The sequence below is a fragment of the Oncorhynchus nerka genome, linkage group LG4 (genome assembly GCF_034236695.1).
Source record: "Oncorhynchus nerka isolate Pitt River linkage group LG4, Oner_Uvic_2.0, whole genome shotgun sequence".
NCBI lineage: Eukaryota > Metazoa > Chordata > Actinopteri > Salmoniformes > Salmonidae > Oncorhynchus > Oncorhynchus nerka.
The window spans coordinates 56513156-56528135 of record NC_088399.1 but is presented as its reverse complement, the minus strand read 5'-3'; the positions used below and the strand labels follow the sequence as shown (position 1 = coordinate 56528135).

The window sequence follows — 14980 nt, the reverse complement described above, 5'->3', positions numbered from 1 at the left end:
AGGGTCACATCCCGCAGCCTCCGGAACGTAATTTGAGCGTAATTTGACGAAACATCTTGCAAATCTACTGCTAATGACCTCGCCGTTGTGTGTGTGTTTGAGAGAAAGACGCATGTGTATGAGAGAAACCTTCTGCATTACAACCCCCCCTTGAAACATCCAAGTAACATCCCTGTAAGGCTTTCATGCAATGGTGTGACAGTAGTTCTATGAGAAGAGCACTTGTCCTTGGAGTAGCGTCCTTTACAATACAATGAAATAAGAAATCCCACTATGCCCTCCGACGAACCATCAAACAGGCAAAGCGACAATAACAGGACTAAGATTGAGTTGTACTACATCAGCTCTGACACTCGTCGAATGTGGCAGGGCTTGCAAACTATTACAGACTACAAAGGGAAGCACAGCCGAGAGCTGTCAAGTGACACGAGCCTCCCAGACGAGCTAAATAACTTCTATGCTCGCTTCGAGGCATGCAACACTGATGCATGCATGGGAACATCAGCTGTTCTGAACGACTGTGTGATCATGCTCTCCGTAGCCGATGTAAGACCTTTAAACAGGTCAACATTCACCAGGCCGCATACTCCGAGCATGCGTTGACCAACTGGCAAGTGTCTCCACTGACATTTTCAACCTCTCCCTGTCGGAGTCTGTAATACCAACATGTTTCAAGCAGACCACCATAGTCCTTGTGCCCAAGAAAACTAAGGTAACCTGCTTAGATGACTACCGACCCATAGCACTCACGTCTGTAGCCACGAAGTGATTTGAAAGGTCGGTCATGGCCCACATTGCCACCATTATCCCAGAAACCACTCCAATTTGCATACCGCCCCAGATGATGCAATCTCTATTGCACTCCACACTGCCCTTTCTCACCTGGACAAAAGGAACACCTATGTGAGAATTGACTACTGCTTAGCGTACACCATAGTGCCCTCAATGCTCATCACTAAGCTAAGGACCCTGGGACTAAAGAGCTCCGTCTGCAACTGGATCCTGGACTTCGACGGGCCGCCCCCAGGTGATAAGGGTAGGTAACGACACATCCTCCATGCTGATCCTCAACACGGGGGGCCCTCAGGGGTGCGTGCTCAGTCCACTCCTGACAGCATGGTCAGGCACGACTCCGACACCATCATTAAGTTTGCTTATGACAACAGTGGTAGGCCTGATCACCGACAACGTTGAGACAGCCTATAGGGAGGAGGTAAGAGACCTGGCCGTGTGGTGCCAGTACAACAACCTCTCTCTCAACGTGATCAAGACAAAGATGATTGTGGACTACAGGAAAAGGAGGACCGAGCACACCCCCATTCTCATCGGCGGGGCTGAAGAGGCTCAGTTCCTTGGGGTCCACATCACCAACAAAGTATCATGGTCCAAGCACAATAAGACAGTCATGAAGAGAGGGCACGAAAAAACCTATTCCCCTGAGGAGACAAAAGATTTGGCATGGGTCCTCAAAGTTCTACAGCTGCACCATCGAGAGCATCCTGGTTGCATCACTGCCTGGTATGGCAACTGCTTGGCCTACGACTGCAAGGCACTACATCACTGGGGCCAAGCTTCCTGCCATCCAGGACCTCTTTACCATGTGGTGTCAGAGGAAGGCCCTAAAATTGTCAAAGACTCCAGCCACCCTAGTCACAGACTGTTCTCTCTGCTCCCGCACGGCAAATGGTACCGGAGCGCTAAGTCTAGGTCAAAAGGCTTCCCAACAGCTTCTACCCCCAAGCCATAAGACTGCTGAACATCTAATAAAATGGCCACCCAGACAATTTGCATTGCCCCCTTCCCCCTCGTTTACGCTGCTATTCTCTGTTTATTATCTATGCATAGTAACTTCAACTCTACCTAATGTAAATATTACCTCTACTACCCGGTGCCCCCGCATATTGACTCTGTACCGGTACCTCCTGTATATTCAACAAACAGATTACCGACCATTTCGAATCTCACCATACCTTCTCTGCTATGCAATCTGGTTTCAGAGCTGGTCATGGGTGCACCTCAGCTACGCTCAAGGTCCTAAACGATATCTTAACCGCCATCGATAAGAAACATTACTGTGCAGCCATATTCATTGATCTGGCCAAGGCTTTCGACTCTGTCAATCACAACATTCTTATTGGCAGACTCGACAGCCTTGGTTTCTAAAATGATTGCCTCGCCTGGTTCACCAACTACTTCTCTGATAGAGTTCAGTGTGTCAAATCGGAGGGTCTGCTGTCCGGAGCTCTGGCAGTCTCTATGGGGGTGCCACAGGGTTCAATTCTTGGACCGACTCTTCTCTGTATACATCAATGAGGTCGCTCTTGCTGCTGGTGAGTCTCTGATCCACCTCTACGCAGACGACACCATTCTGTATACTTCTGGCCCTTCTTTGGACACTGTGTTAACAACCCTCCAGGCAAGCTTCAATGTCATACAACTCTCCTTCCGTGGCCTCCAATTGCTCTTAAATACAAGTAAAACTAAACGCATGCTCTTCAACCGATCGCTACCTGCACCTGCCCGCCTGTCCAACATCACTACTCTGGACGGCTCCGACTTAGAATACGTGGACAACTACAAATACTTAGGTGTCTGGTTAGACTGTAAACTCTCCTTCCAAACCCATACCAAACATCTCCAATCCAAAGTTAAATCTAGAATTGGCTTCCTATTCCGCAACAAAGCATCCTTCACTCATGCTGCCAAACATACCCTTGTAAAACTGACCATCCTACCAATCCTCGACTTTGGCGATGTCATTTACAAAATAGCCCTACTCAACAAATTGGATGCAGTCGATCACAGTGCAAGCCGTTTTGTCACCAAAGCCCCATATAGGTTTTCTCGTGACCTCTCTTCATGACTGCATGTCTGGCAGACATATCAGTGTGGATGAGGGATCACCACCTCAAGCTGAACCTCGGCAAGACGGAGCTGCTCTTCCTCCCGGGGAAGGACTGCCCGTTCCATGATCTCGCCATCACGGTTGACAACTCCACTGTGTCCTCCTCCCAGAGCGCTAAGAACCTTGGCGTGATCCTGGACAACACCCTGTCGTTCTCAACTAACATCAAGGCGGTGGCCCGTTCCTGTAGGTTCATGCTCTACAACATCCGCAGAGTACGACCCTGCCTCACACAGGAAGCGGCGCAGGTCCTAATCCAGGCACTTGTCATTTCCCGTCTGGATTACTGCAACTCGCTGTTGGCTGGGCTCCCTGCCTGTGCCATTAAACCCCTACAACTCATCCAGAACGCCGCAGCCCGTCTGGTGTTCAACCTTCCCAAGTTCTCTCACGTCACCCCGCTCCTCCGCTCTCTCCACTGGCTTCCAGTTGAAGCTCGCATCCGCTACAAGACCATGGTGCTTGCCTACGGAGCTGTGAGGGGAACGGCACCTCAGTACCTCCAGGCTCTGATCAGGCCCTACACCCAAACAAGGGCACTGCGTTCATCCACCTCTGGCCTGCTCGCCTCCCTACCACTGAGGAAGTACAGTTCCCGCTCAGCCCAGTCAAAACTGTTCGCTGCTCTGGCCCCCCAATGGTGGAACAAACTCCCTCACGACGCCAGGACAGCGGAGTCAATCACCACCTTCCGGAGACACCTGAAACCCCACCTCTTTAAGGAATACCTAGGATAGGATAAAGTAATCCTTCTCACCCCCCCCTTAAAAAGATTTAGATGCACTATTGTAAAGTGGCTGCTCCACTGGATGTCATAAGGTGAATGCACCAATTTGTAAGTCGCTCTGGATAAGAGCTTAAATGTAAATGTACTACCCACCATTGCGACCTGTACGCTCTCGTTGGCTGGCCCTCGCTTCATACTCGAGACATCTACAAGACCCTGCTAGGTAAAGTCCCCCCTTATCTCAGCTCGCTGGTCACCATAGCATCTCCCACCTGTAGCACACACTCCAGCAGGTATATCTTTCTAGTCACCCCCAAAACCAATTATTTCGTTGGCCGCCTCTCCTTCCAGTTCTCTGCTGCCAATGACTGGAACGAACTACAAAAATCTCTGAAACTGGAAACACTTATCTCCCTCACTAGCTTTAAGCACCAACTGTCAGAGCAGCTCACAGATTACTGCACCTGTACATAGCCCACCTATAACAAATCTACCATTCCAGTGTTTCTTGCTATATTGTATTTACTTTGCTACCATGGCCTTTTTTTTGCCTTTGCCTCCCTTATCTCACCTCATTTGCTCACATCGTCTATAGACTTGTTTATACTGTATTATTGACTATGTTCGTTTTACTCCATGTGTAACTCTGTGTCGTTGTATGTGTCGAACTGCTTTGCTTTATCTTGGCCAGGTCGCAATTGTAAATGAGAACTTGTTCTCAACTTGCCTACCTGGTTAAATAAAGGTGAAATAAAAAATTTTATAAAAATATATAGCATCGCTATTGTTATTTTACTGCTGCTATTTGTTCGTTTTATTTCGTTTTTTTTTCTTGCCTATTTTTCACTTACCACGTATTTGGTTAAGGTGTTGGTTAAGGGCTTGTAAGTAAGCATTTCACTTTAAGGTCTACACGGGTTGTATTACAATTTGATTTGAATGAGGAAGACCTGTTTCTGTAGGTTACAATACACGCAGGAGGAAGGGCCGTTACGCTATGTTAGGGCTTCCTACGGGCCCAATGCTAGCCTGTTAGTGTGTGCACCTCAAGCTAGCATTTGGCCCAGTGACCCTAATGGACAGGTCTTATTGCAGTCATAATGGGGTCAGCAAAGAACCAGACACCGTTAGAGCCTAGACTTTAGCCATTATCTTTACCCACACTCCACTGCTTATCTGGCCACCCAGGGGCCACTATGAAGAAGCATAGGGAGACGGAGGGTATTGTAGTGGTAAACGGGAGGGTCTTGCTATGGGGCTAGATTGGCTCAGAAGGGGGCTGAAGAGGCTCAGGCACCTCTGCGGGGGGTAGGATGCTGGAAACAGAATAACCGGAGATGCTGTTGGTCACCAATGGGGGTATGAGACGGCATTAGTGGAGTAGATAAACTGGGGCTGTGGGAGAAAGTTGTTTTGATGAAAGTCAGGTGGGGCCTGGGGAGGTAGGCCGCAACGCTGCAAAGCTCTGGATCGATTTTTCCACTGTAAAAAGGGCCTCAAGAGTTGTGATCATTGCCCTTCTAATAATAACCTCCAGAACGCAGGACATCTTACAAACAATCACCTGAAGAGCTGACATGTGCTGCTGAGAACCTCATAAATACTTTATGAGGGAAAATAACTTGAGGGCGGGAGAAGGGGGCTGCTGTCAAGGTAGGAGTGAGCCGTCACAGGAACTTAGGGAACACAAGATCTCTCCCGGGAGAGATCATATGTCACGCATCTCACAGTAGTGCTTTTTGCAGTTCTTGTCCATCATGACATCTCAACTGAGCTTCTTCTCTCCCTCCCCCGGGCTGATTAGGACAGAGCTGAGCACGGAATCTCTTGCTGGCCATCGCAGATGTGTCATCTTCGATTAAGCCTCATTGGTGAGTATCCTTAATCAACATCGGGATGGGAAGAAGAGGTAGAGGGGTAGATATTGCAGCATGGCGGGCTGCACCGGGAAGCCACAAGGGAGATACAGGCTTGCCGTGTTGCAAACAAACCCTGCAACAGGAGAGGCATCAGTCAGGCATCAGACCACAGAAGGATGTTGGTGGGAGGATGGGTAGAGCGGGGTTGTGACTAGAGGGAGTACAGCTGTGACCGAAAGGGACTTTTTGTAGCAAGTCAGGAGAGCATTTTAGCTAACCGTAACCCTAAAGCTTCTCCGGACCTAATTATAGAAACCTTCTGCGTATGCTCCGCTAACCTGCTACGAAAAAGGCAATTCCGATCGTAGCTGTACTCCCTCTAGTCAGAATCATAGAGCGGGCGGGGTAAGTCAAAATATTATCACACTCCAGATCTCTGGAGGCGTATGAGTGAGACATACAGAATGAGGGGCTTATACAATTTCAGTGGTTTCTCTGTGGAAAATCTCCCTGCTCTTCAAATGTGGTCAGAGGCTTTCGCCTTCTCTCTTCCTGCAGGAGCTTGGATCCTGGGAATCGAAGGGAGCTGGATCTCTCCAATGCGTTTCAATTGACATCTGTCTCTTCCCGGGCTGAGGGGAGATTTAACTGAAGAAGCTGGAAGCAGGAGATTGCAGATGCTCAAAATCACCAATTGTACACAAAGAGCACTCTGGGAGGCAGTCAGCTTCTGTTCATCTTTTATCTTCTCGCTCCATCGACCCCCTGACAGGTCGGGGGATTCATAAATAACGTTTAATGTGTCCGGTACAGACTCCTTTTTAACACCACATTTTGACATCTGCGATCGCTCTCAACTATCCTTGGGGCTATCTTAATGTAATCACGACTTCCAATTCCCAGAGATGGAATGCTATGTCGGTGGAAATCAATGACAAGTGTTTCCGGCCAATAACTAAGGCTCTTTGACACTCACCATGTAGAAGTAGGAGAGGCAGCAGCCAATGGACCAGAACACCGAACCAGTCTTTATTGACTTCACCTGTGAGGGGGAGAACAGGCACAAAGGGTTAAGGACTGGTAAACGTTTTCAGTCATTCTGTCAAACATATCATTCAGGACAACAAAGTTAATAGCACTTTCTAACTCCCACAGTATGCTTTAACAGCCGACATTCACTTGATGGAACAGTGGGAAAAGGTGCGAGTGAAACACCATATAATATCAGTGAAACCAAAACAGGGGCAGGCGGCGTTCTCCTGGCATCCGCCAAACCCAGATTAGTCTGTCGGCCTGTCAGATGGTTGAGCGTGATTCATCACTCCAGAGAACGCATTTCCACTGCTCCGGAGTCCAATTGCAGCGAGCTTTACACCACTCCAACCGAAGCTTGGCATAGCGCATGGTATCTTAGGCTTGTGTGCGGCTAGTCGGCATGGAAACCCATTTCATGTGCTGACGTTGCTTCCAGGGGCAGTTTGGAACTCTGCAGTGAGTGTTGCAACCGAGGACAGACAACTTTTTTACGCGCTACAGCCTGCGACGGGCCTGTTCTGGGAGCTTGTGTGGCCTACCACTTCACAGCCGAGCCGTTCTTGCTTTGATGAACTGACTTGTTGCTAAGGTGGCATCCTATGACAATGCCACTTTGAAAGTCACAGCTCGTCAGTAAGGTCATTCTACAGCCAATGTTTGTATATGGAGATTACATGGCGGTGTGCTCGATTTTATACGAGTGTGGCTGAAATAGCCGAATCCACTAATTTGAAGGGGTGTCCACATATACTATATATACAAAAGTATGTACATTAAAAACAGGGTAGGCATCAGCATAAAATACAGAACAGAGTAGCAGCAGCATGTGATGTGTGAAAGTGTGTGTCTGTGACGTCTGTATGCATGTTGTGTGTGTGCGTGGGTTTTCGTGTAGTGTGTATATATAGTCTCGTGAGGGTGCATAGTCTGTGCAAGAGTGTCAATGCAGATAATTAAACGGTTACCCGGACTAATTAATTAGCAGTCTTATGGCTCGGGAGGTGAAGCAGTCTCAGTGCCGGTTGGGTCCGATGTTCCAGTACCGCTTGCCGTACAGCAGCAGATTGAACAGTCTACAGCTTGGGTGGTTGAAGTCTTTGGAAATCTGAGGGCGGTGCATTTGCCATAACAAGTAGTGATGCAGCCAGTCAAGTTGCTCTCAATGGTGCAGCTGTAGAACATTTTGAGGATCCGAGGTCCCATGTCTCCCGAGGGGGTGGAAGCTCTTGACCTGCTTCCCTACAGCCCTGTAGATGCGGATGGGGGCATGCTCTCTCTTTTTCCAGTAGTCCACAATCAGCTCATTGGTCTTACTGATGTTGAGGGAGAGGCTGTTGTCCTGCCACCACACTGCCAAGTCTCTGACCACCTTCCCTGTGAAGTGCAATTGACATCGCGTCATCTGTGGATTTGTTGGGGCTATATGCGAATTCGAGTGGTTCTAGGATGATGGTGTTGATGTGTCATGTCCAGCCTTTCAAAGCACTTCATAATTACAGATGTGAGTGCTACTGGGGTTGATAAGACATTTAGGAAGGTTACCATGGTAACAAGGACAATAGTGGCCAGCTTGAACAATGTTGCTATTACAGACTGAGACAAGGAGAGAGTGAAAATGTCTGAAGACATGCTTCTACACCTGCATTGCTTGCTGTTTGGGGTTTTAGGCTGGGTTTCTGTACAGCACTTTGAGATATCAGCTGATGTAAGAAGGGCTATTTGAAGACACTTGGCAGCTGGTCTGCACATGCTATGAGAACGCGCCCTGGTGAGCATCTGGCCCAGCGGCCTTGCTAGTGTTAAGAGGGCTGCCTGGCATATTAGTATGCTCCTAACACTAGCTGGGACTGCTGGTTACCTGGTCTCACCCCACAGCCTGAGTCAACACATTAAAGGGACCATGTCTGAAAGACTACTGGGGGGAAGTGATGGCAGGGAGCAGGACAGGCAGCGGCAGGAGCACAGACTTATCGAACAACGTCTGCGGTACACATCAGTCACACTTCACTTGATCTGCTGATGATGATTGATTAGCGGTAGAAAGCAGGCCTGGTCCGAATATATCCGCGAGCAGCGGAAAACCTCTATCCTCCCACCTATTTTAAAACCAACCCTAAATGGTCTCCATGTCATGCTCGTTCCCGCCGATGAGGCCTCACCAAAGCGGCGCTATCTGGTTTTGATATGGGTGAAGCTACAGAACTCCTCATAGGTAATACTGAAGCTGTAGGCCACTGAGCAACTCCAGAAGCCTATAGCTTTCCCAGTGCCACAGACAATTAAAAGGGAGCTAGCCTACACTCTACCAGGGCTGGAGACTACTATGCAGAGAATGTTGAAATAAGTCCCCCCCCACACACACACACCAATACGAGCAGGGCTAATTAAATCTGAGCCTAGAGAAACTGGGGAATTAGCGGGACAACAATGGAAGCACGGTGGAGAGGGGTTTTGGGAGGGAAGGGGGGGTTGGCGGGGAGTGCTAGTGTTAAAAGGGGCAGCTCTCTGGGGTGCAAGAGGATTCAATTATAGATTAGGGAGGGGATGAGGTGGGGCCGACCCAGGCAGATTAAGCGGCTCGAGTTGAATGGGTTATTAGCAGATAAAATGAAGGAGACGGATAATGAAGATTGGGGAGAAGAAGCCTGGGAGAGGTTCCCATTTTAGCATTTGAGAGAAGGGCTAGAGAATGAGAGAGAAAGAGAGCAGAAGAGGGGGAAAGTGGCGAGACAAACGTGGGTAAATGAGACTGATAATGAAAAGCAGTGACGCATGGCCGGGATAATTGTTTTCCGGGGCTCTCGCCAAAATGGAAAGACCACGGTGTGCAAGTTGTTTTTTTTCTCCACCGATGGTGCCGTTACACTGATGACGTGCCACTTAAAGATGCAACGATAAGCAACGGCCACCCGTGTCACCAGGAATACGCATTGTCTGCATTCCAAATCATGGCACCCTATTCCCAATATAGTGCACTACTTTTGCCCAGGGCCCATAAGCTGCAACAGCTGCTCCTCTGACAAAACCAAATATTGAAATGATATGTATCAAATCATTGTGCAACGATCACGACAGAGAAGGTGGCTTATCACAGTCGGACACTGCAAGTTACAGAGAATGTCCCTGGTAGCGTTTTAGCGGTATACGAGTAAACGTAAAATGCACCGCATCAAGCAAATTATACGTTGGCCGTCTGCATTTCATGTCACAACAGTGGTGGAGAGCAAGATAGCGGAGCCCCCTGGGTCTGGAGCCAGCCACGGCTCTGACATTCACTCATAGTGTAGGAGGTTCTCTGCGACACTCTGGGCGAGAGGTTAAACACTTTCACAACTCTGGCAGCTCCAGGGTGTGCATGTGTGTGGCTAGTTGATGAAAGCAGGGGCTCTTCAAACCAAGTGTCGTTATCAGCTCAGTCACACTCGCCTGAGTTAACATGACACAGAGCACTCCATAGTGCTGATATGGGTCTTCAAGCTGTGGAAGCAACAGTTGAAGGCGTCTCAAGCCCCCGCAGTTGTTCCGATATGTCCGTACTTAACAGGTCAAGTGTCAAGCTGAACGACGTCCACCGACTGATAGATTGAAAGAGAAACAAGTTCAGGCACAACGCACAAATTCACATACACGACTGGACAAACGGACACAAGGTCCTTTCTACCATCACCGTCCCGCAGTGCTCACCATGGGTGACTAACATGTGACGCGTGGTGGGAGAGAGCCTGAGTCACGTTTACCTGCGTGAATGCCGGTGTGTCCTTGGGATGAAAAAGAGGACAAAGCCGGGAGGAGGAAAAATAAATATATCTATCCACCTCACTCCCCGTTTGTTAGGAGCGCTGTTCAGTTTTACTCCTGAAAAATATAAATAGGATGCCTTAGTGTGGAGTGGTCCTGGCGATTATCAGCTTGGCTGGCATCTAAGCCCCTCTAGACAAGTGAAATGAATACTGGGGAGCTGATGGGGAGCCTGGTGCCTCCTGCCAAGGTCGGCTTTCATTTGTCCATTTACAATGCACTTCAATTTCATCTAGTCATGTGAATACATTACATGCACCTGCATCAGCCTCAAGTCATCAGGAAGCATAATGTACAAAATGTGGGAAGGAGTAGAGCAGTGCGTGCGAGGCTGCGACAGTAACGCCATTGAAAGGAGAGGACACACTGGTGGCATGAAGTGTGTTTGTTTTGCTAAGAATCCTACGTCTATAGCACATGGTCCATTTCCACTATTGTAAGCCATTGCGCGCATAGATAATACTTCCACCTTGTCTATGTTAGCTTATCCAATGTCTGGTCAGAGCTGTCATTCTGCTAGGCCTATCGGGGCAGTTTCTATCATTAACAGAAAAAAAGGGTTACTGTTCAGTTGATCGAACTGTTCAAGTGTGGTAAATAAGAAACCTGTTTCACCGCCAACCTTATTTTTGATTACTCGATTTTTAAAAGGTCCCCAGCAGCGACTGAAACATACAAAGCAGCACAATGTCCCAGACAGTCAGCAGACTGAGCTAAGGTTATCATGATTTAGTCAGTGTATCAATCATTTAACCACACCAAAGCAGCTATTAGAGCATTCAGAAAGTATTCAGATGGAAGCCACTCTTCAGTAAAAGGCGCTTGGAGTTTGCAAAAAGGCACCTAAAGGACTATGAAAAACAAGAGTTAACTCGTTGGCCTGAATACAAAGCGTCACGTCTGCAGGAAACCTTGCACCATCCCTAAGGTGAAGCATGGTGGTGGCAGCATCATGCTGTGGGGATATTCTTCAGTGGCAGGGACTGGGAGACTAGTCAGGATCAAGGGAAAGACAAACAGAGCAAAGTACAGAGAGATCCTTGATGAAAACCTGCTCCAGAGCACTCAGGACCTCAGACTGGGGTGAAGGTTCACCTTCCATCAGGACAACAACCCTAAGCACACAGCCAAGACAACACAGGAGTGGCTTCAGGACAAGTCTCAACCTCCTTAAGCGGCCCAGCCAGAGCCCAGACTTGAACCCGATCGAACATCTCTGGAGAGCCCTGAAAATAGCAGTGGAGGGATGCTCCCCATCCAACCTGACAGAGCTTGAGAGGATTTGCAGAGAAGAATGGGAGAAACTCCCCAAATACTGGTGTGCCAAGCTTGTAGCGTTATACCCAAGAAGACTTGAAGCTGTAATCGCTGCTAAAGGTGCTTCAACAAAGTACTGAGTAAAGGGTCTGAATACTTGGGTAAATGTGAGATGACCGTTTAAAAAATAAAAATACATTTGTCAAAATTTATAAAAACGTGTTTTTGCTTTGTCATTATGGGGTATTGTATGTAGATTGATGAGGGGGGGGAAACTACTTCATTTAAGAATAAGGCTGTAACGTAACAAAATGTGGAAAAGATCAAGGCGTCTGAATACTTTCCAAATACACTGTAGATATTAGAACATTAAGGACTGAAAATCTCTTCAAATAGAACCTGTCCCTCCCTTCCAATCAATGGGGCATGAGTATACGATCAGTAAACACACTGAAAAAGAACATCCAACTGGTACTTCAGAGTGTTACAGCGGCAATAGTGGGTTTCCGGGACAAAGATTTAGTCTGGTCCTGGACTAAAAAGCTATTTTGATGGAGATTCTCCATTGAACTTGCTCTTTAGTCCAGGACTAAGCTTAATCTGGGTCTGTGAAACCAGCCCTAAATGTGTTAAAACATTAAATAAAGGATCTAAAAAGTATATTTAAATGATAAAGTTTGGGCTGGAAAGGGGCAGGCTTACCCATAGGTAGTAGGTGAACTGCAGGGCAAAGATGGCGATGCCCTCGTTGTCGAAGGAGCCGGCCACAGAGCGGGAGATGTACCCAGGCACGATGGCGATAAAGCAGGCAGCCAGAAGCCCCGCCCCCTGGTTCCACAGCTCCCGAGTCAGCAGGAAGGTGGAGATGGACGTCAGGCCGCTGAAGACTGGAGCCAGGAAGACGCAGACGTCCCTGATGTGCACCGTCAAGTGCAGCAGGTTCAGCACGTAGTGGATAAGGCCTGCGGTGACCATCAAACCTGGATAGACCTGGAGAGAGAAAGAGACGAGCTAGAGGGAGTGGAATGGGAACATTTATGGCACCTTCATGCAAATGGATGGGGATACCAGTCTTGTCCTGGATATAAAATGCTGACTGCCTTTTAATTAACCCTAACGTACTGTAACTTTATCCGCTGAGCAGTTTGTCGGAACTCCACAGGTCAGGCAGGAGAGTGATACATCAAGAAAGTGATGGCTTGCTGTGTCCACTTGACATACCACAAGAGTGAGTCAAGTTAATTGAATCTGCTCTGGATTTACACTTGTGGAAAACCAGGTAAGGTGATATTCTCCACTGAAATACTGACTAATTGCCAAATTCAAGGCTGAGGCCTCAAACAGCCAAACCTTAAGGCTCGGTCTATGATGCATGACACTGGTCCTAATTAGGCTTGTGTGAGAGGTTTATGAAGTCTGGGGGGCTGTGTTTCAGCGTGAGTGATGCCTTGAGGTATGCTATGCCATGCATAGAGGAGTTGAGGGTACTTTGGCAAGTCTCTGCCTGCAGTGATTCTCGTTTCTAAATAGCTAGTCATAGCCTAGGAGGGCTAAACTATCAACCAGGGTCTTATTGCACCTCCCTCCCAAATCATCCAACCCAGTCGCCCTGTCCTGAGGATTGAGCCTAGCAACTGCTGAAATAATCACTGTTTGTTTGCCCCCAGAACAGATGCTCGGCTCTCTGTAGTCTTACCCCCATATTCTTTTGAATGTGTGCCCTTCAGCTTGAAAATGTGCCTGGTCCATTTCTTTACAGTAACAAAGGGCGGTTTATTGGCTTGGCAGAGCCCTATTGTTAACGAGCGTCACATTTCTTCAGCCCTCAAATCTTATCAACGACTCTGGAGAGGGAGCGGCTGGCCGATGTCCCCCTTGAGTGGGAGAGAAAAGAGGGATCTGCAGAGACACAGTCACATTAACTGGTATATGCTCGTCCGTCGACTAAAGGCGTGACCCTTCGTGTCAGCATACACAATGCACGAGGGCTGTCAGACTCATCTGCAGCCGTTTGAATACAGAGAGGGGAGAGAAGGAGAGCTAATGGCGGGGAGGGATAAAGGAGGAAGGGTGCAGGGGTGGGTTGCGGCACACGGCTTAGGTCCCTGTTCGGAGATGGAAGAGGTGCTCAAATGTATGCAGACTAGCAACAAAGGGTTTTGGGGAACACCACTCTGAAGAAATGGCAGTGACACCGTTCAGGTGTTAAAGTAATGCCTGAAAAAAAAGTCAGGCAAATCTTGGGTGTACTTCACAATCTGCATGGGATGGATTGCATTTGATACAGTCAAGCTGCACTTCAAGAGGTACTACAACAACCTATCCCTCGACGTAACCAAGACTAAGGAGATGATTGTGGACTACAGGAAAAGGAGGACCGAGCAAGCCCCCATTCTCATCGACGGGGCTGTAGTGGAGCAGGTTGAGAGCTTCAAGTTCCTTGGTGTTCACATCAATGGTCCAAACACACCAAGACAGTCGTGAAGAGGGCACGACAAAGCCTATTCCCCCTCAAGAGACTGAAAAGATTTGACATGGGTCCTCAGATCCTCAAAAGGTTCTACAGCTGCAACATCGAGAGCATGACTGGTTGCATCACTACCTGATATGGCAACTGCTCGGCCTCCGACCGCAAGGCACTAGAGGGTAGTGTGTACAGCCCAGTACATCACTGGGGCAAAGACCCCTGCCATCCAGGACCTATATACCAGGCGGTGTCAGAGGAAGGCCCTAAAAATTGTCAGAGACCCCAGCCATTTACAATAACACAGCCATCCATAGGGCTGTGTGACAAATAAACATTGATTTGATCATTATATTTACAGTAACACAGCCATCCATAGGGCTGTGTGACAAATAAATGTTGATTTGATCATTAGATTTACAGTAACACAGCCATCCATAGGGTTGTGTGAGAAATAAACATTGATGCGATCATTAGATTTACAGTAACAGCCATCCATAGGGCTGTGACAAATAAACGTTGATTTGATCATTATATTTACAGTAACACAACCATCCATAGCGCCGTGTGACAAATGAACATTGATGCGATCATTAGATTTACAGTAACAGCCATCCATAGGGCTGTGACAAATAAACGTTGATTTGATCATTATATTTACAGTAACACAACCATCCATAGGGCCGTGTGACAAATGAACATTGATGCGATCATTAGATTTGCAGTAACAGCCATCCATAGGGCCGTGTGAGAAAAACATTGATGCGATCATTATATTTACAGTAACACAGCCATCCATAGGGCCGTGTGACAAATAAACATGGATGTGATCATTAGATTTACAGTAACACAGCCATCCATAGGGCTGAGACAAATAAACATTGATGTGATCATTAGATTTACAGTAACACAGCCATCCATAGGGCTGTGTGACA

The 14980-nt window shown here is 47.9% G+C and overlaps 1 protein-coding gene across 3 annotated transcripts in view; it reads right to left on the bottom strand.

Moving 5' to 3' along the window:
- LOC115128231 (dolichyl-diphosphooligosaccharide--protein glycosyltransferase subunit STT3B) overlaps positions 1–14980 on the bottom strand; it is a 90115-nt gene that overhangs the window by 23967 nt on the left and 51168 nt on the right. For 2 of the 3 annotated variants that reach the window (XM_029657906.2, XM_029657905.2), the window contains exons 3-4: positions 12284–12571; positions 6468–6533 (exon numbers count right to left, since the gene is read on the bottom strand). In XM_029657906.2, coding sequence (XP_029513766.1) covers positions 6468–6533; positions 12284–12571 — 354 coding nt within the window. The remainder of the gene's footprint in view (positions 1–6467; positions 6534–12283; positions 12572–14980) is intronic. The other variant, XM_065017669.1, reaches the window with a different exon arrangement.